Source organism: Neolamprologus multifasciatus, chromosome 11 (assembly GCF_963576455.1).
Source record: "Neolamprologus multifasciatus chromosome 11, fNeoMul1.2, whole genome shotgun sequence".
Taxonomy (NCBI): Eukaryota; Metazoa; Chordata; class Actinopteri; order Cichliformes; family Cichlidae; genus Neolamprologus; species Neolamprologus multifasciatus.
Window position 1 is genome coordinate 36,125,547 of NC_140449.1, and position 22,048 is coordinate 36,147,594.

Below are 22,048 nucleotides of genomic sequence, written 5' to 3' on the forward strand. Positions count from 1 at the left end.
AGTCGGGTTTGTGTGTTTCAGGTGCTTTTGAAAACAGATCTTAATAAATCAGCAGCACGTGGCAGAGGTAATAACCCAGTGTGGCCAGAAGAGGGCGGTAATGTGCAGGACTGGGACAGCAGTGCAGCAGAGTATGGAGGGCCAGGAGTGACAAAATGAATAAATTTAATACGACATTAAATAATGAATTAAATGTGTCATTAATTTAATACATTTGGAATTATTTAAATAAGTAATTAAATGCCCATTCATTTCATTTAAAACATTTAATACAATATTTATTTCAAATGTTATTGACCTACAGAGATAATACTTATTACAGGGTTCGTACGGGTGCTTGAACTCCTTGAAAATGCTTGAATTTTAATGTTGTCTTTTCAAAGTTTGAAAAGTGCTTGAAAGTGTATTTTATTCACGACAAATAACTATCTGATTGTATAGTTTTCTTATCAGAGAAATAAAATGAGTCGCAAAATGTAAAAGCAAAATTTCGCCATCTGGCTGCCTTGTGTCTGTTTCAACGTGTGACCCCGCCCCCCTCGGACAGTCGGTGATGAGTGCGCTAACATACCTGCAGGTCGCTGTTTTAATGAGTGTTTGATGGAACAAAAGAGTTTGCGCCCTCCAGTCATGATAGGTGAGTGCTAGTAAATCATTTTCCAGTACGTGAACGTTACACACGCTATTTTTTTAAATTCTGATTATTATTTTGCTCAAACTCGCTGGAGAAATGATTGAAATGCACTGAGTGTGATGCAGTATGGCAGCGCTGTTATGGATGCTGTGAACATAGCTAACATTACTTAGCAGTGATATGAGTTAATTTACTCGAGTGAAAGCTTTAAACATTAGCCGATACATAACTAGCTAACTTAGGCTTTCTGGTTAACCCTCTGGGGTCGACCAGAGTCTCCATTTCAACTTGGGTCGAAGGTGCGGACTTCAAACTATGTACCAGTTTTTAAATTGTGTTGATATGCAACGTAAAACCCATGTTTGTTGGTTTTTAATAAAACTGCCGTTTACTCTGGAAAGAAACTGTAAAAACTGTTTTCTAAGGAGAACCTTTCTAGGTTCCCAAACAGTGACACATCATTACTTTATGTAAACACAACATTTTCAAACGTATTAATCCCGAAAAGATGAATTATGTAACAAATCTATGAGTTATAAAACAAACATGAACTCAATAAAAATATAAAGCAGACGCCTTGATGCCCGCTCACATCCTTCTGACCTCAGGAAATCCCATGATAGGGTGGGGCCAGGTTTCACCGTGGGTTCACCTCCTTGGCTGACTGTGTTGTGTAGGCAGTGAGAGGACTCCCATCCTCACCGGGCTGTTTCTGTCTATCAGCTCTCATCTTTGCTGTTGATTGTGAAGACCAGGTAAAGCATCCAATTACCTGTGAGGATAGAGGAGAGACAGAGAGGCACGCTGAGCCTCTGCTTAACGTCTCGACTTTTTTCTGCTTTCAGTAGAAAATGTTACCCGTGATGTCGTCGTCATCATCATCATCATCACTGTAACCCATTAGTCACATACAGACGAGGAGCTCAGCGCCTGTTTCTCAGCAGTGCGCACAGCGAGCGCCACACCGATGCCTGCGTGCTGCAGTGTGCTGGGATGGTTTGTGCTCTCCTGCACGTGCTGCAGTCAGCTGTCACAGGCAGTTTGTTCTGATGCATCTCTCCTCTGGATACATCTGCAGCTGAGTCCTCCCGAGCTTTTGCACAGTGCTCAGCGATTTCTATCAGAAGAGTCATTTGTTATCGCAACAGCAGATTCTCCTTCAGCCTCCTGTCGTCCATCTGAACGGCCTCGCTGTTGAACACTTGCCTGAGCTCGCACTGGATCTTGGAGGCAGTAATTCATGCTGAATGTTGCTTTTGCTGCACTGTTATTGCAGCGCATTGTTAGGTCACCCCGTGGTTGCAGCATCACAAATATTTGCATCTTATTTCCTTCTGTTTTGCTGCTGTGATCCAGCGCTGTCGCTTTCTTTCTTCCGGTTTCTGTGGCTGCAGTAAAGTTGCCTCCATGCATCACTTACTCCAGCAGAACTGTACTGAGGTACCACGGATCCTGTAGCAAAGCACATGATGATGAAGAAGCACGCATCAGTTCAGCGTTCTGCGTGCAGAGAAAACTCAACAGGAAGTAGTTTTTATTCCAGCAGCGTGATGTTGAACAGCTGCTGTAAACACTTCAGATCGAGAGCACGGAAAAAGCTTCCTTTAAATGAACAAACTGCAGATTATGGCATCCCCACTGCAGGGGGAGGAGGAGGGCTGGGGGCCAAATGAAACTCCATGCATGTGTTTGGACTGTGGGAGGAAGCTGGAGCACCTGAGGCGATGAACCAGCGCAGCCAGATTTGCGTTAAACAGTCATCGCAGGATCATTCAGTGATGTTTCTGTGAAATTCATCTTTAACTTCGGTTGTTTTGTGTTTATTCAGACACACAAACACGAGCAGAGCGTCGTTCATGCACGCAGCTGAGCACGCTCAGATTAACGTGCACAGAGGCGAGGAGTACTGTACATTTACGCCACTGCAGCACAGGTTTTATGTCCTTTCTGCTGCTTTCTAGGATTCGTGTGGAAACTTTTGTTCTTTGTTCTGCAAACTGCAGATTTGAAAATGTTCATTTGTTTATATTTTATTAGATATAAAACTATCCAGCTGTTTGCAGCTGTGACACTAAAGTGATGAGTAATGAATCAGGTCATGTCTGTTTAGGATTCTGCAGAATCAGCGTCTGCTTTATGCACTTTAAGTGTTTTTGAATACTAAAACGTTTGTGCTGTAGCAGGTTATGGCTGTTGTTAAAGGACTACGAGTACTTGACAGTACGAGAGCACCGAGCCAAACACGAACCTGAATCAAACCCACCGGACAGATCTTCTGATGTCCTGTGGGCGCCGCGTGCACCTTCGTCATATTACGTCAGTCTGCTACCGAAATACTGCAGACTGGCCGACGCACTTCCAACAAGGTGAAACACCCAGATGTTTCTCAGAAGCTGATTTATGATCTGCAGCTGTTCATTCTGATCGCCTGCCAAACAAACACTTACGATGCTGTGATCACCGCAGAGCGCCATCTGGTGTCCACATATTTAGTAACATGTCACAAACGTGATGTTCTAACAAACTGAAATGAGGAGCGAGGTGAGAATTGATCCAAGTGTGACGCAAATTTGTCCTTAAAATGAGAAGTCTCAGAAAATAGAGACAGCAGCTGCGCAGAAGAGCCACAGACGACGGCCCTGGATGGGAGTCGGTCCTCCTCGGGCTCTGGGGGGGTCTCCTCCATGCCTGCCTCATGACCTGTGGGGGCGGGGCCTCCCCACACCCACTATCAGACACTTACATGATGAACACAAGCACTTACATGATGAACACACACTGTAAACAGACAGTGTGTGTCTGTTTACACCTTTCACAGGTGTAAACAGACACACACTGTCTGTGTTGGCTGCTGTCTCCAAACATCTGATGCATTATCAGTCCTGTGTGCTGCTCAGTAACATTCATGTTTAGCATTAACTGTTGCTGATGCTGTTGCCATGGTTTCCCTGCTGTCTTCTCTCTCTCGCCCTCTTTCTTTCTCTTTCCCATCGCCCAGTCCTGTAATAACTCCAAATAAAATCAAAATGAATAATAATAATAATAATAATGATAATAATAATAATAATAATAATAATGATAATAATAATAATGATAATGATAATAATGATAATAATGATAATAATGATAATGATGATGATAATAATAATGATGATAATAATAATAATGATAATGATAATAATGATAATAATGATAATAATGATAATGATGATGATAATAATAATGATGATAATAATAATAATGATAATGATAATAATAATAATGATAATAAAAATGATAATAATGATAATAAAAATGATAATGATAATGATAATAATGATAATAATAATAATAATAATAATAATGATGATAATAATGGTAATAATAATGATAATAATGATAATAATAATGATAATAATAATAATAATGATAATAATGATAATGATAATAATGATAATAATAATAATAATAATGATGATAATAATAATAATGATAATAAAAATGATAATAATAATAATGATAATGATAATAAAAATGATAATAATGATAATAAAAATGATAATGATAATGATAATAATGATAATAATAATAATAATAATGATGATAATAATAATAATAATAATGATGATAATAATAATGATAATAATGATAATAATGATGATAATAATAATAATGATAATAATGATAATGATAATAATGATAATAATAATAATAACAATAATAATGATAATAAAAATGATAATAATAATAATGATAATGATAATAAAAATGATAATAATAATAATGATGATAATAATAATAATAATAATGATGATAATAATAATGATAATAATGATAATAATGATAATAATAATAATGATAATAATGATAATGATAATAATGATAATAATAATAATAATAATGATGATAATAATAATAATGATAATAAAAATGATAATAATAATAATGATAATGATAATAAAAATGATAATAATGATAATAAAAATGATAATGATAATAATGATAATAATAATAATAATAATGATGATAATAATAATAATAATAATGATGATAATAATAATGATAATAATGATAATAATAATAATAATAATGATGATAATAATGGTAATAATAATGATGATAATAATAATGATAATAATGATAATAATAATAATAATAATGATGATAATAATGGTAATAATAATGATAATAATGATAATAATAATGATAATAATAATAATAATGATAATAATGATAATGATAATAATGATAATAATGATAATAATAATAATAACAATAATAATGATAATAATGATAATGATAATAATAGTAAAGGCTGAATAAATATGACAATCGAGTGGACCAGTATAGCAGCAGCAGTAAAACAAATCTGTTGGGCATTTTTCTTTCCTTCAGACAGGACAGGAAAAAAAAGATTGGGGGTCAGAAACATTTAAAACTTTATTGATGAGGTTTTCTTAAACTTACATTCATGTTTCCTGTTAAATCACAAATAAAAGGCTCTAAAATCCTCTGAAATGACCCAGATTGTGGAAAAACTAGAAGATATTTGTCGCATAAAGAGTAAAACAGAGGAGAAAGTGGGCTGAAGCCAGACAGACTGGATGCTGACGGCGGTTCCAGCGGCGGTCCGTCAGAGGAGGTCCACGCCTCGGCCCTCCTCCTTCCGGCTCAGTTCCACGTTGTTGCAGCGATTCCTTCTCTCCTTGGTTTTGTACCGAGTTTTCAGCAGCAGCCGATCATCCAGCCGCAGCTCTTCCTGCGCCCGGGCCGAGCTGCGAGCCTCCGTCTCCTCGTCGTAGTCCAGCTGGAACGGCATGAGGTTGGTCTGGTCCTTCAGAGCCCGCCTCTCTGGCTGCTCGCTCTCTGAGAACTCGGAGCCCTGGCGGGGCCGGAGCCGGCGCACGGCCGACAGCACGTCGCGGTACTGCTGCACGCTGGCCTGATCGGGCTTCAGGACACGCTTCAGTCTGCTTCCTGTCCTCCTCATGTGGACCAGCTGGTGGACCAGCGTCCCCTGATAGAACCTGCAGATCATAAAGAGAAGATGAGAAAGTTCGCTCTGCTGCATTATAAACCAGCCTCTAACTGAGCTCTGCTCTCTTTCTCCTTCCAGACAAACATGTTGGGTTAAGCAGGCGAGTCCAGATCTGATCTCACGTGAGAACCTCCTGAAACAGCACAGTCCCCGCTCCCAGCTGCCACTTTTTCATCTAACTGGGAGGGAGGGGCTCCATCCATCAGGAGCCCAATGAGGCTTTTCCATGCAGACATACAGCTGTGTGAGTCTGCCTGCATGTGCACATTTATACTGTGAAACACGCCTACAAACGACCTCGTGAACAAGCGCTTTGAGAGAACGTCTCACCGTGCGACGTCTGGTTCAGGCAGAGGGAGGCCCAGCAGCTGGTTCAGGTGCATGCTGTCCTTCAGGCACACCTGCCACTGGCTGAAGGCGTGAGCCACGCCCACATCAGGCTTCTGATGACAGCGAGCCTGCACAACTGCAAAGCACACACACACACACACACACACACACACACACACACACAGAGGGACTTATTTAGAAACATTTTTAAAGATTTCTGCAGCATTGAAAGAAGAAAAACCTTCAACTAAACATAATAATAAAAACTAAGATCAGAAAATCAAAGTTTAAAAACTGATTTTATCTTCAGAAACGTAGATTTGAACCTTTCTTTGTCGTGTAACGTAAAACAGACTAACACGGTTGATATTTCTGGACTGAAGCCTGGAGATTATTTCACAGGTAATAATATCGACGACACAGTCCACGGGCCGAACACACACGTCTCTGCTGCTAATGATGCAAACCTTTAGCCTTAATCCAGTTCAAACAGGTGAGCACTGTCCGAGAACAGAGCAGTTTGTGTATCAGGCTGTAAACATGTTTATTTCTGCTGTTTTAACATGGGACTCTATGGGGACTGACTCACTGCCGCCTCTGCTGGACACCAGAGGAACTGCAGGCTTTGGTAACGTCTCCTCTGGTTGCGTTTCCTACCTGCGCTGAGTCGCGATGTGTCTTTGAGGTTCATTCCCAGCAGCAGCGACTTCAGCAGCTTCAGGTCCGGACAAGGCCGAGCTCTGCTCCACCAGTAACAGGTCACAGCCACTAGGAGGCGCAGCTGAGGCGGCAGCTCATTCAGAAGTTCCTCTTTCACCCCGAGAGCCTCGAGTAAGACCTCCAGACGTTCAGAGAGCTGCGCCTGGGGCCACGAGGCAGCCGGACGAAGAGTTGAAACGACATTGTGACAGACATTAAAGTTAGCTTGCTGCACTGAGGGTTAAAAACACAAACCGCAGTTCATTTCCACTAAAACTCACCTCGTGCAGTGAGTTCAGCTGGAGCCGCTGAGCCACTCGACTGAAGGTTGGTTTGATTCGGATGAATTTCAGCTGGAGGTCCTCTCTGTCTCTCTCCTCCACCTCATATGGCATCTCTTTGCCCAGCAGCAGCCCATACATCACCTGACGGAGAGGTCTGGAGGTCAAGTTGACACTGGGCAGGTCTTTGTGGTCCACGGGGGTGCTGAGGCTCAGCCTGTGCAGCAGCAGTACGTCCAGGGTGTCCCCGGGCAGCCGGGCCTGCATCACACGCAGCTGCATCCAATCTGGGATGCGACCAATGAGCTCCTGGAGACCAGGACACGAAGGTTTTAGCAGACATTTACCTCAAGTAACATTTACATTTACAAACCCTCTGAGGTGTAAATGTCTCCCTAACCCTTTGTTCAGGAGAATAAAACTGTCATGTTGATGTTTTTTAAGTGTTTTTTTCTAGTGTAATTGCCAGTAGCTGGGAGAATCCTCAGTCCACCCATGTTCTGCAGCACATCCAGTTCACAGGCAGAGCAGGCCTCGTCATGGACACGTCCTAACCAGACGTCCTTTAGATGTAAAGGACCAGCAGCTCTATTTTCCTCCTGAGTGCCTGAACTGCTCGTCCTGTCTCTGAGAATGAGCCTGGACGCCCTTCAGAGGAACATCCTTTCTGCTGCTCGTATCTGAGATCTTCGTAGCAATTGGTGAAAGTATCTGTCTGTAAATTGACAGCTCTGGTTATAAAGCATCAAGTTTAGAGCAGATGCTGGTAGAACAAAAACCATTCTGATATTTATGGCGTTTGAGTTCAGGATATGTCAGGAAACATACGTACTGATCGTCACGAGCTAATCTGAAGGAGCTACAGAAGCTTGCCTTAGTTCCATCAGTAACACTAACTTCTTGGACCTGACGATGGTCAGATGGACATTTAGACTTTTTCCAGTCTTGAACTTGTAGCCATGGTCCTGAGTTCTGCTCCCATTTCCAGACTCTTCCACCTGCATCTGCAGCACTGAACCCTTCCAGCACGTTATACTTAAAGACCGTCTGAGGACCTCTGTCTCTGAGAAGAAGAAATCACCCAAAGTCCTGTTTTCTAGACTTTGGGGGAGAAAAGCCGTCCACAACTTGAACCATCCCTGAGTTCACATGTGATCTAGGTCCTCAACATATAAACCTAAAAACTTCTTACAGTGTTTGACTTCAAAGGGTCAAAGATTCAGATGGTGCAGAGTCTTGTTCTTCATCAGGGAACAGCCACAGACATCAGGAACGATGGACAAAGTTTCCAGGTCTGAAAAGTGAGGCCAGTGAGGAGCTCCGTCTTCTCAGTAGCCAGCAGGTGGCGATAGCTGTAGGGGGAAGCGGCTTCCTGTCTTGACCTCTGTAAACACGATCTAGATGAGTTTATGTGATCAGCAGTGTTGGTCAAGTTACTTGAAATCTAACTAATTACTGATTACTTCCCCAAAAAAGTAATTACGTGAGTGATTAAATAAGTGATTACTTATTTTCAAGAGTAATTAATTACTTAGTCACTTAGTTACTTAGTTACTTTTTAAAAACACGATTTACAACCTGAATAGGTGATAAAGTGATAGATCTTTCAGCCCAATTCTACTTTTTCTGCATAATCATCATACAAAATGTAATCAAATGGAAAAGTCTCTTTTTAAAACTTGTTTTATTAGTTTTAATCTTTTAACTTTATGCATCAAGCAAAAATTTAATTATCTGCAACATTCTCTGACTGGAAGAAATTAGTTTAATATTTAAACCTATTTTCTGCACATTCCAGCACATAAAATAAAATATTTTGTGTGTTTACACTCAGTCTTTCAAATAGATGCAAGTAAAACACAGCAGAAAATAAATAAAGTCAAAGACTAGCGGTCCTGTTGCTCTATTTTCACCTGTAAAGCAGGAGTGGGGTAGGCGGAGGTTTACCCTGGTGCAGGTGTGCAGCGGTCAGTGGAAGAATCCGCGAGTTTCTCTGTGAGTTTCCCATTACGTCGTAGCTACTCGGTGCTTGTTCGGAAGTTTAGGGGTTTTTTTCGCTGTAAAAAGAAGTTTTCTTCCCACGAACAACGGACACTAATCTTTTTGTCACTTTTTATGGAATCAAACTCAAAGTAAGGTCAGTACTTCCACGCTTTAAACGCTGCACGCTCATACTCTCTAATTACGAGTAAATTAAGGGATTACTATTGCAAAAACGGTAATTAGATTACCGTTTTTGCAATAGTAATCCCTTACTTTACTTGCTACTTGAAAAAAGTAATCGGATTACAGTAACGCGTTAACGCGTTACTGCCTATTTCTGGTGATCAGTAACTCGTTTTAGCTTTTTACTAAATTAAACTGTAGGAGCCATATAAGTTGTTCCTTTTTGACTAAGTGGTTTAAATGGACTCACTGTGTTGGTGCACAGGTGTGGGGCGTCTCATGGGTGGTGGATGTTAAATGTGGTTGCACTCACCTGTTCACAGCACCTGATGTTGATGAGCAGAAAGGTGAGCATGAGGCAGAACTTTCTGTTGACCGCAGCTTGAATGATTTTGATGTATTTTAACTGGAACTTGATGGTTTTTGTATATTTGTGCACTAATTGATGCCATAGACCACGTTGTAGTTTGGCATAGTAGTTAGTGCAGTTATTGGTGAGTTGCAGTTATTTGTTTGTGCAGTCTGTGCATTTGTCTAATAGTTAATCCCAGGCACTGATTTGTATATTGGACAGCTGCATGTGGAATAAAAGGAGCAAATGGTACAGAAGTGTATTTTATGTGTTCATTGTTGCGCGTCATCTGTGTCCTCATGTTTAGCCTGCCGCGGCCATAGGTTGGAGGAGCCGCAACATAAACATTATTGCACTGTGTAAACTTCAAAAACCAATGACTGCTGTCGCAGCATCTTTGCCTCTATGAGAAAACAGAACCGACCTTCTGCACTCTGGTCTGGTCTCCACAGTGGAACGACAGACCTCAATAAAGGACATTTTGCCTTGAACGAGTACCGGGAATCATTACCTCATCTAGGAACGGATGAACATCCCCACGGACGAAGAACTCCATCAGCGAGCTGCGAGGTAGTTTGTATTCCTCCATCCCCACAGACAAACTCTGCAGCATCTTCTCCTTGTTCTGGCCATTTCCTCCCATCAGCTCCACTGCTGCCTTCAAGGCGTCCTCTGGCTGCTCAAAGTCCTTCATCCAGCACAGCAGGCCCTCCAGGTGGCTCTGAGGCCTACTGGCGTCTGGGGCAAACTGACGCCAGATATACTTCGGCAGCTTCACGTAGTCATTCCCAGCCAGGGCAGCGAAGGTGGGCAGGAGCTGGGGCTGGATTTGGAAGTAGATGCAGAAGCTGGAGGTATAATACCTCTTACAAGGGATGTAGCTCTTTGAGCCATTCCCCTTTACATCCTGCCACTGGAAGTAAGAGATGGGCAACAATCCTGCTGAGAGGTTGAAGATGTAGAAGTCGCTGTCGTTGGAAAGCACTGGGCACTGCCACTTATCAGCTAGGGCGGCTATCTCCCGGTCGGCCTCGCCAAAGCACTGTGCGACCGGGACCTTCAGCCGGGTCAGCGTCTGTCTGAACACCCACTTGGTCATGATTGGCAGGATGTTTTCCTTCCCCCCGTCCTTTGCTGCTCGATGGGCTCTTTCGATCCGCTGCTCTGCCCTTTGTGTCACAGTTTCGAGCTTCTTGTCGGTGGGGTCCGAGCCTCCGTCCAGCACTATGTAGGGATCGACCTCGCAGGTTCTGAGGGCTGTGATGAACCTCTCAATCAGGCTTTCATAGGCAGCATACTCCCCGCCGTGATTCTGGTCCAGACCTGAAGAATCAGCCAAAAGAAACACAACAAAGAGACTCCAAGAGTCAGTTTTGCACGTGGTGACAAACCACGCTGAGCTGACATCAAGCAGAAACTGTCTGAAACAAATGCTGTCACCACGCTGTGACATCAGGAAGCTCGAGAAGATGTCAGGAAGGTCAAAGAATACTGAGGCGAGTAGTTTTACACATCCAGGACATGCGTGATGTTCACCACGTCTGAGTGATGAAAGTGTGCATGAACTCAAACCAGTATTTCAGATACTGATCCTGTGATTTTCCCTCAGCACCTTAAAGGCTTCCATACTACACATATATATGTAATGTGTTTTTTATAGATTCTGGTTCTGAACAGTGAGGCTGTAGGGACTTAGGCCTCCAGCAGGGGGCGACTCCTCAGGTTGGGAAAATGACCTCTGAGCTCAGTAATCTCTCCTGATCAGTCTGACTGAATCAAACGTCTACAGTCTGAAGGTGTTTGAGTTTAGTGCACCATCAGCTGATTCTGGGTCAGTAACTCACTAAACTCTGTGACTTTGTGGTTGGTTAGGAGCAGTGTTGGTCAAGTTACTTGAAAAAAGTAATCAGTAACTAATTACTGATTACTTCCCCAAAAAAGTAATCCCGTTACTTTACTGATTACTTATTTTCAAAAGTAATTAATTACTTAGTTACTTAGTTACTTGTTAAAAACACGATTTACAACCTGAATAGGTGATAAAGCGATAGATCTTTCAGCCCAATTCTACTTTCTGCATAATCATCATACAAAATGTAATCAAATGGAAAAGTCTCTTTTTAAAACTTGTTTTATTAGTTTTAATCTTTTAACTTTATGCATCAAGCAAACATTAAATTATCTGCAACATTCTCTGACTGGAAGAAATTAGTTTAACATTTAAACCTATTTTCTGCACATTCCAGCACATAAAATAAAATATTTTGTGTGTTTACACTCAGTCTTTCAAATAGATGCAAGTAAAACACAGCAGAAAATAAATAAAGTCAAAGACTAGCGGTCCTGTTGCTCTATTTTCACCTGTAAAGCAGGAGTGGGGTAGGCGGAGGGTTACCCTGGTGCAGGTGTGCAGCGGTCAGTGGAAGAATCCGCGAGTTTCTCTGTGAGTTTCCCATTACGTCGTAGCTACTCGGTGCTTGTTTGGAAGTTTAGGGGTTTTTTCGCTGTAAAAAGAAGTTTTCTTCCCACGCACAACGGACACTAATGTTTTTGTCACTTTTTATGGAATCAAACTCAAAGTAAGGTCAGTACTTCCACGCTTTAAACGCTGCACGCTCATACTCTCTCTGCACTCGATATATGATCCATTGTTGATCTGCACACAGCTGTTGTCACGAACGTCACACTCGCTTACGTCACTGTCATGAGACGTTCTCACAAAAAATCACGGTTTTAGTAACGCAGTAACGCAGCGTTCCTACGGGAAAGTAACGGTAATCTAATTACCGTTTTTCCAATAGTAATCCCTTACTTTACTCGTTACCTGAAAAAGTAATCGGATTACAGTAACGCGTTACTGCCCATCTCTGGTTGGGAGTCTGCATGCTGAAGCAGGCTCACACCATGAAATAATCATTCATCTTTACACATTTTCCTTCTTTAATGTAACGAAGAACGTAACGTCGCCTGAGCCCAAGTCCAGAGCGTAAAACAGCTGAAACATCCAGATCAGAGCAGCAGCCAGGTTTCATAATTCTGCGGTTTCATGACTCAGACATGATTAAAATCTTATCTGTTTTAACATTCAACACACGTGCGCGCATGGGAAGACGTGCGCGCGTGCACTATGTAAGTACAGTTTATTTATTAAGCGCTTTTCACAGACAGGCAGTCACAAAGTGCTGTACACAAAGATTATAATAAACAGTAGTACACTCAACAGACTTTACGCACAATGTAAAAGGTTTAAATGCAAATTAAAAATGTGAAGAATATAAAACACGTAGATCAACAAAAGGCTTGTTTGAACAGAAAAGTTTTTAACTGCTTTTAAAAAGAATCCACAGAATCAGCTGGTCCACAGCCGTGGTGCCACAGACTTGGAGGCTCCGCCCCCTGTTGTCTTCAGACGTGTTCGGGGAACAACCGACAGACTCTGCGTCTGTGCGCGGAGACGACGAGCAGCCGAGTGTTTTATAAGAAGCTTGGATAAATAATCTGGGCCGTTTAATTCTCTGTGTGTTAAAACAAGAATTTTAAAACGAATTCTTGCTTCTATAACACAAACACGCGCGCACACACACACAAACACACGCGCGCGCACACACACACAAACACACGCGCGCACACACACACAAACACACGCGCGCACACACACACAAACACACGCGCAGACACAAACACGCGCGCACACACACAAACACACGCGCAGACACAAACACGCGCGCACACACACAAACACACGCGCAGACACAAACACGCGCGCGCGCACACACACAAACACGCGCGCGCACACACAAACACACGCGCAGACACACACAAACACACGCGCGCGCACACACACACACAAACACACGCGCGCGCACACACACAAACACACGCGCAGACACAAACACGCGCGCGCACACACACACAAACACACGCGCAGACACAAACACGCGCGCACACACACACAAACACACGCGCGCACACACACACACACAAACACACGCGCGCGCACACACACAAACACACGCGCAGACACAAACACGCGCGCACACACACACACAAACACACGCGCAGACGCAAACACGCGCGCACACACACACAAACACACACACAAATACACACGCACGCACCATAATACACACACACACACACACACACTTTTTGCCGGTCACGCTTCCGTTTGTCCGGTGGTCGTCCGTTTGTATTAACAGCAGTATTAATAGTACTAATACTACTTATCAGCAGAATCAGTGATGATAATGACGTCAGTAAAGAAAACAAACTGAACAGACTCCTGGAGTTCAGACCGGAGCTCCTCACCTGAGTCAAAGTACAGCAGGTAGTTCAGGTTGCATCCATCGATCACCAGCCGGCTCCTGCCGAACTGGACGTCCCGGTAAATCTTCTGGTGGTTGTCTAAGAAGGTGGTCAGACCCTGAACCCCCATCCTGGTGTGAGTGCGCCGCGGATCTCTAAGTGCGCCTCCTCCGCTCTGTGTTTCCTTAAGTTTCATTTCTTCACATCAGCTGATTACAGCTGACAGCAGCGTGCACGCGCTGAGAAGGGCTGGGTGATATTTGGGTGATCCATCAAAGTCATCCTGCAACAGCGGAAATATCATATGCAGAGATGGGCAGTAACGCGTCAGTAATTAGTTACTGATTACTTTTTTTCGTGATTACTCTTTTTGGCCAGAGGGGCCGATGGCGCGATATGGCAGCCTCGCTTCTGTCAGTCTGCCCCAGGGCAGCTGTGGCTACACCTGTAGCTGCTCCACCAGTGAATGTGAGAGTGAATGAATAGTGGAATTGTAAAGCGCTATATAAATGCAATCCATCATTATTATTATTTTTTCAAGTAACTTGACCAACACTGATCATATGTGTTCACGTGCCTGTGGCCATGGAAACAACGTCCTCCTGCCCTTCTACAGAAATATAGAAAAAACATTACAGAAATTTACAGTAATGTCAGTGATTACATGAAATAAAAGTAGTTACACGGGACCTCGTGTTTATCAGGGTGTTACATGGATTTTAAGAATCGCAGCTACATGTCAGACACTGTCACAGCTGTAAGAAGAAATATTATGGGATGGTTTCTGATGAATCTGGATGAGGTGGCTGCAGATGCTGCAGCTGCACTGAGCGGTAAGAAGGTACAACCCTGAGCCCAGAGTGCTCGTGTTGTTCCTACATCACCATAACCATGCAAAGGATCAATCACATTGTTATGATGTCATGCCTTTGCAATGTGGGGGCGGGACCTTTGTTTATATCAAACCCTTTTCAGGAACCAATGGGAAGTGTTATCTTTATAACTACGTCATATTATTAGTGTAGGTTTGCTGTCAGGCAAATTTAAGCAAGTCGTGTTGGTTTACTGCTGATGCTAAACAAAGCTGCCATGTTTGTGTATCTGGACTAAGGTTGTCATGGTGATTGTTGTGCCAAAGTAGTTACCCCCGTCAAAAATTGTTTCCCCATTCACGGGAACGCGCAAAGTAGGAGGAGCCACTTGCCCTACGTGTCACTGATCTGCAGTCGACGCGATAAAGAGTAAACGCTGGAGAACAGCAGACTCGATGAATTTCATATTAGCTTCGTGACATTGTAATGTGCCTTAAACTGTGCACTGAAATAAGCTGCTGGGAATACTTTGTCTAGAAAAAGACTCTGATACGATAAAACTGTAAAACCAGACGCGATCATGGAAACACGTCGCTCTGCAGTGAATTTACGCTCGGTTTACACTTTGTAGCGAAGCGATCACGAAAGAGTTTATTTACAAAATAAGTCACAGTAAAACCAATAAGTGCAGAAACTTTGGAGACGATTTCTTCTTCACAGCAAAAGTTATGGAGGATACAGATGTTATCAGACTGTGTGGCATCGGCTGCCAAAATGTGCCCCCCCCCCCCCAATCTATAATGATGCACATTGACAGTTTTTCTTTGTAAATAGATAATATTTAAAACAACATTTAAATATATATATTTATCGTCTTTGTAAGTAACAGGGCTTTTCAAAATGTTGCAAGTTAGTTTCGGCCAACCTTTCATAAGCCTACTCGACTCCCGGTCACGTGGGTTTTCCTCATCAATTATGCAAATTAGCTCACGTTGTGCGCACGAACCGAAAACCAAAGAGCGTCTGAGCTAACGAGAAGATTACTTTACAATTTGTTTTCGAAAATAACAAACACCACAGGAGGAACCAGACGAGCACAAGATGTTGTTGCATATAAACTGAAAGTATCAGCGCTTTTCATTAAAGGTAATAACAGCAACTTCGTCGCGTTTATAAATGTCATCAATACATATATATTAACACATATACAATAGCATAATGTGTAGTCTGATTTAGTTAGCTTGACCTTTCTTTGACCTAGTTAACCCGTTAATAGGCACGTGGACGTTTATTAAAGTGAAAGTTTTAAGGTTTGCTGTAGTCAGCGTTAACTAAAAGTCCTTTTATAGCTTAACTACAATATATTACGTCGTAATGACTTTTGGAGTGGTACGTGCCACACCCTTTCACGCAGGTGTACCCACTGTTATGTCTTTATTACATATGTGGAAAATTACTGACAGCATGTGGAATTAAACTACTTTGAGTTGATATTTGTATTAAAAATAACTCCATGATATCTGAAGGCCATTAGTCATGATGACTTTACATCCATCACTTTTGTAGTATCAGTAATCTCGTGTGTGACATAATCTGTTTGGTTTCTGAAGTAGTCGTACTGTCATAAATACAGAGAACCAGTCAGCCCCTAATTATATCACATAATTGATTCATTACATTCAGGATGTATGGTCATGACTTTTACCACATACAGACCTGTCGTGGTTTAAACAGCTATAATAAACTTTTCTATTTCCTTGTTTATGTTTAGGGCATTTGCTGCGTTTAGGGCATTTGCGCGTTTGCTGCGACAGCAAACGCGCTCTAGTGTGAACGCTCAAAGCGGTGCATGTGCAAAAGAAGACGTCACACACAACGCGCTCTGTTTAGACCCAGAGCAACAGTATTGTTTGACTGATGCACCTTAATATAAAGACTTCAGACTTCACGTTTCCCAATTTTTGCTTTAAGTTATTTTGTTATTTACATAATAATGTAAATAACCTAATAATGATCCTTATTGCTGTTTTAGAGGAGCGCTGCTTCAAAGGATAGTTGCAGATTTCTGTCAGAATCTGCAGATTATACAGAACAAATAAAATGTTCACGTTTCTCCAACGTTGTCTTCCCAACAGTTTCACCGGATGTCCAGGAAGTGTTCGCGATGTCTTCTCCAGCGCTGATAATTGGCGTCTGTCTTGTGTCGGTGACGTAAAAGACGGATTTAATGCGACGTGACCATCAAACAGCAGCTTTCTGAAACATCAGATATGTATCGGATTCAGCACCACATACGAAAGTGACCCAGGTCGGATTTGAAAATATCAGATTTGTGCCGTTCACACTGTCACACCATGATCAGATAGATGGTCGCAGAGGGTCAAAAAAGTCGGATTTGATGCGCTTTCGCCTGCAGTGTGAACGCAGCCTTAGATGATTGTCACTGCATGAAAAGCATGAACACAGAAAAACACTGAATGTGAAGCTGTGTCCCTAATTTTGACTGGTAGTGTATCTTCTTCATTTTCTTCTTTTCTGTCATATCTGCTGTTAGTGACACAGAATGCCCACTACAAGCAGTGTATTAATGTTGTGATGACTGACTGCCAGCAGCAGTTGGAAGGATCAAATACTCTTTAAGACGCTGCTTTTAACAGCCCAGAAACTGACTCTGTTTTAAAGATAATAAAACTGGTTTTGGAGGAGAAAAATAACATTTTTCCAGAAACGGTGATGTAATAGTAAAGGCCACAGGCGCGAGCCTTCAGCCCGAGTATTTTAAAATATATTCATGTAGCTTCAGCTAAACATAATTGAAAAAATTGTTGTAATAAATGTTTCTGCTGGAAAAAAGATTTGATAGAGCAAGAGCCTTTCTATTGCTATGTATTTAAATTCCTTTTCTTTTATTAATATGAATTTATTCAAATTTGTTTATAGAACAGTGTAAGTGTGACTTTACCCCCAAATAAAAGCATAAGTGCTCTTTTTTTCTACTAAATACAACGTTAAACCATGTGCCCATTTTATCAGCGTCTTAAAAGTGTTTACCCTGAAACACGTCTTTTGTCCGACAACTACATAAGAATTTATGCATTTTAAATTTTGATTCACATTTAGTCCTGCTGACTTCTCTTTTTCTCGTTACTTTTTGTAGATATGATGGATGCCTGGGCTGGAAAGAGTCCTCACGTTCTACTCTCCAAAGTTGGTGCTTACAAATTATTCTACTGGGAAATCAAATTTTTCCGGACGTGGAGTTGAAAAGTGAGGTACGATGATCTTCACTGACAACAATGCAACTATCAGTGTTTTATTCCTTGACAACAGTTAAAAAATGTTTACATTTTGTATTCGCAGTCTATTAATGCATATCTTGCGATCATGGTGAGACAATGCAGTCGTCATAATTCAGCATTCATTGATTCATTTTCAGTGACTGCCGTTTGGAAGAGAGGAGCTCCAAGACTCACGGTCGGCATCTCTAGAAAGAGTCTTGTGTGTTTTGTTTAAGTACCTTGGATCGTATCCACGTCCACATTTAGATTGGATCACAGCTCCTGCAGGAAGAATGAACTGAGACTGAGGTTAGTAGATGTGGATTGTAACAGTTGGTGAAATGTTAGTATTTGACCACTAGGCGGAGCTCTTGTAATGATAATGTAATTAACGCATTTTATTTTGTATGTTTTATTTTTGTGTTGAGCATGTTAACATTTTCCTTTTTTTCCTACCGGATTGGTGTACAGTTAATTTGATACGTGGAAAATAACCGGTTAATTTTGTAAGTATAAGGTAAGGGCAGAGGTCACTTCCTGTTTTGGGAAGTAAGGTCAGAGAAGCTGCTCGTGGTGACGGTCTAGCCGTGTAAAAGTCAAGCTAAGGAAGAAATAATAAGTCCTAAGTTCCAATTACACCGGTTTGTCTACTTGCAGGCCAAAGTGGTTTGTTTGTTTATAGTTTGTGAATTTTATGTTGCAATATGTTTTAATGCTGAAATATAATTTTCTTGTACATTTGTATTCACCAGTTCTACGGTGTACCTGTGTACGTTAAAGAAGCACAGTAAACATCAGTAAAGAAGAACTCTCGTGTCTGTGTACAAGCCGGCATGTGGATAGTTTATTAGACTTAACAGTTCTCGTTTCTTCTCTGCTTGTCTGGTTTCCTCCTTTTTTGTACACACTCCAATCAAAGCTGAGATTTGCAAACATTTGGGCTAATATCTCTTTTGAAATCATCAGCACTGCTTCATCTCTTTAATAGGTACCTTTTTATTCTCAAGTAATTCATCCGTCACTGTTAAAGAGGCTTAAGAAACATTAAACATTATTGTGCAGATGGTACGAGGATCACATTGAAAATGATTGAAAATGAAATCCATGTCCAAAACAAATCCTTAGAAAGACCTTTTTTAGTCTTGGAGGAAGTAATGTGCAAAACCACTTATAAAAGATATAAGATCGTCCAGCTTCTTGCACAGGTTAAAGAAATGAGGGTGAATCATGGCTGTCAGAGTACTTTATAAGTGGATGATATATGTGCAAATCCCCTGCTGACTCGGCCTCAGGATGTCTAGAGGCAAGAATCAAGCGCACCCAAATGAGCGCATCAGTGATCATCATGTGCGCGTCACGCAGAGGGTGAGAGACGAAAGGTGCAGAGCAGTTGTAACGCAGTTTGTGTGATTCCGTGTGCGTTAATGAGACAGTAAGTGTTATTACCTTTGACAGGTTAACTGGTGTGATAATAGTTATAGTTGTTTGTGCATGTTAAAGCTAAAGTTATGCCTCTATACACTGATATCATGTTAGTAGGTTTATTTAATTATTTAATTAATTAGCACTAAGTTAATACCAGCGGCCAGAATCTCCTCCAATCTTTACATCCCGCGGCTGAAGGATTTTTCTGTTGTTTATTGTTTAGTTTAACTGTTGTTAGCTTGCCATGTTCTTGCTTTACTACTAGCAACTGGGAAGATGTGCGCTATTTAGCCAACTTCTGGTCTTACAGCGACCCCTTGTGGACATTGTAAAATATTGCTGTGTCTGAGTAGATGATGTGTTCTGATTGTTTCTCACTAATTACTACTGATTATAGTATTACCTGTTTCTGTTTCCAGACACCCACGCCTATAGTCACCTACACTGCATCTGCTACAGTAACCAGTTCTTCTGTGAAGCTTAATTAAAGACGGTGAACTAAACTCCTGGACTGCTGCAAACTTTCTGACCGAAGACTTAGGCCAGACTTGTATACCCAGCACTCCCAGTATATATATATTCTACAATATATAATATATCATAAATTGCTTTAATAAAAAAGGACTCTAAACAACATGTTATTGCGTTTCTTTTTTTATGTCTGAAGTTAATATTTTTATTCTTTTGTTTCAATTGAAGATCAAACCCATGAGCATGAAGTCATTCTGGGAACTGTAAATGAACATCATCACTGGACATTAGTGGTAAAAGAATAATTGCATTTACAATATTCATCAAATCAGTTTTATAGACAAATGCATGGCATGCAGATAATCTTAAGTCTTGAATTATTACATTGTAACGTGCGGTGGAGATGAAGCCAGCTGCGGAGGTGTGCAGGTGGATAGCGAATGAGCTACAGCTTCTGACTTTCTAAAAAGTACTAATTTATTTACAATATCAAAAATAAAAGTGCTGCCTCTACCACACATTACTAAAGAGCACACTAGTCCGCGTACACAGGGGAGCATCCATTACAGGAGGAGTGCGAAGAAGAACAAAAAGGGGGTGACACACCAGTCATGAGACAGGAGGCGCCGCCATGTGGTCATACACTGCATTACAATAGCAACTGTTACAACATGTAATCCTCCACATAATGTTACTGTCGGTCATTTACCCACAAGAACAGAAGTCGCTGTGTCTTGATCCACTCGGAGAAACTAAACAAGGTGTTTGGAATCAACAAGGTAAGGATAACTGTTCAAATTTATTTTGACCCTTTATTAAACTCTTTGTTGTTATTTTTGTGTTTATTATGACAATTACAAGTATGATGTCAATCAAAAAAAAAAAATTAAAAATTGGTGCTCACAATTAAAAACTAGCAGCAACAGGTTTAAATGTTTGTGTTCTTCTGATATTGTGGGTTAATGTTGCCTTTAAAGAGAAGTCTCCCCATGTTTCAGTGTTTATTTGAGGAGCTGATGTCTGTATGAGATGTTTTTACATTAGAAAATATCGCACGGGGAGAATAATGTTCAGTAGTTGTAGGAGCCATATGAGTTGTTCCTTTTTTGACTAAGTGGTTTAAATGGACTCACTGTATTGGTGCACGGGTGTGGGGCGTGTCTCATGGCTGTGGTAGATGATAAATGTGGTTGCACTCGTTCACAGCACCTGATGTTGATGAGCAGAAAGGTGAGCATGAGGCAGAACTTTCTGTTGACCGCAGCTTGAATGATTTTGATGTATTTTGACTGGAACTTGATGGTTTTTGTATATTTGTGCACTAATTGATGCCATAGACCAGGGGTGTCCAAACTTTTTTCACTGAGGGCCACATACATAAAAATATAGGAGGGGCTGGGTCACTTACTAGAAATTAGGTATATAACCTTAACTTTAGTGTATTAAAGTTAGAAAAATCACTTAAAAGTGGTCGAATATATTATATTGTTGAATATAATTAAAGACAAAGCTGCCTTCATCCCAGCTTTCCATAAATGGATCTTTATTGATTTATTCAGAAAAAGCTTTGGTAGCTCATTCTCAGAACAGCCTCAGATTTCTTCTTAGACAGAAGATTTACAGCACAGAGAAAAAACAATGAAGATGGGACGGGTACATTTCAAGTTTGTTATTTAAGTTATTAGGCTCAGCAACACTATTAACGTTCGTTTGAAACGATTATCAACATTAACAGACTGAACTGGACTTAATAACAGGAGTGCATATAATTTTAGTAAATTATTCTGGTGAGTATCAGCTGCGCTGGGTATGTAAATCGGGACATCCAGCCGCGGTGCTGATCGCCACTTGTGGCAAAAATCAAATGTCACTTGATCAAGGAGCAAATCTGCATCAGATGAGATCAGCTGACTTTGCGTGTGCGTGGGCAGTGCACAGCGGTGTGTTCTGTGTGTTAACAAGAAAAACGCAGATAAGAAAGTGGTGTGCAAAAGCAGGGTAGTGACAGAACTGATGCGCATTATTGATATTTGAAGCATGTGTAGCTGCACATTAACACACGGGTACTGTGGAATATATTTTTTACTCACCTAAAGTGCTCGTGCTCTCGTCCACTCCCCGCAAAAAAATAGCAGCTGTGCGGCGTCTGTGGCATCAGTGCTCTCATCGCATGCGATGGAGTAAAGATCAAAAGCACAGCTTTATCAGACAGTTGCAGTTTAATGTTGGCTGACAAGTCTTCAACAACTGGATTTCTGGACACGCTGACGTTGTTGAC

General features: G+C 41.3%; 1 protein-coding gene across 1 annotated transcript; it reads right to left on the bottom strand.

Annotated features, from left to right (window-relative positions):
• Positions 1–5,035: 5,035 nt before the first annotated feature.
• On the bottom strand, positions 5,036–14,262 carry aste1a (asteroid structure-specific endonuclease 1a). The gene is made up of 6 exons (XM_085175971.1): positions 13,788–14,262; positions 9,991–10,802; positions 6,962–7,270; positions 6,639–6,843; positions 5,982–6,117; positions 5,036–5,640 (listed from the first exon to the last, which is right to left on the bottom strand). Exons 1-6 carry the CDS (start codon positions 13,978–13,980, stop codon positions 5,247–5,249), a joined length of 2,049 nt encoding a protein of 682 aa, XP_085032097.1. The 5' UTR covers positions 13,981–14,262; the 3' UTR covers positions 5,036–5,246.
• Between the last annotated feature and the right edge of the window lie 7,786 nt (positions 14,263–22,048).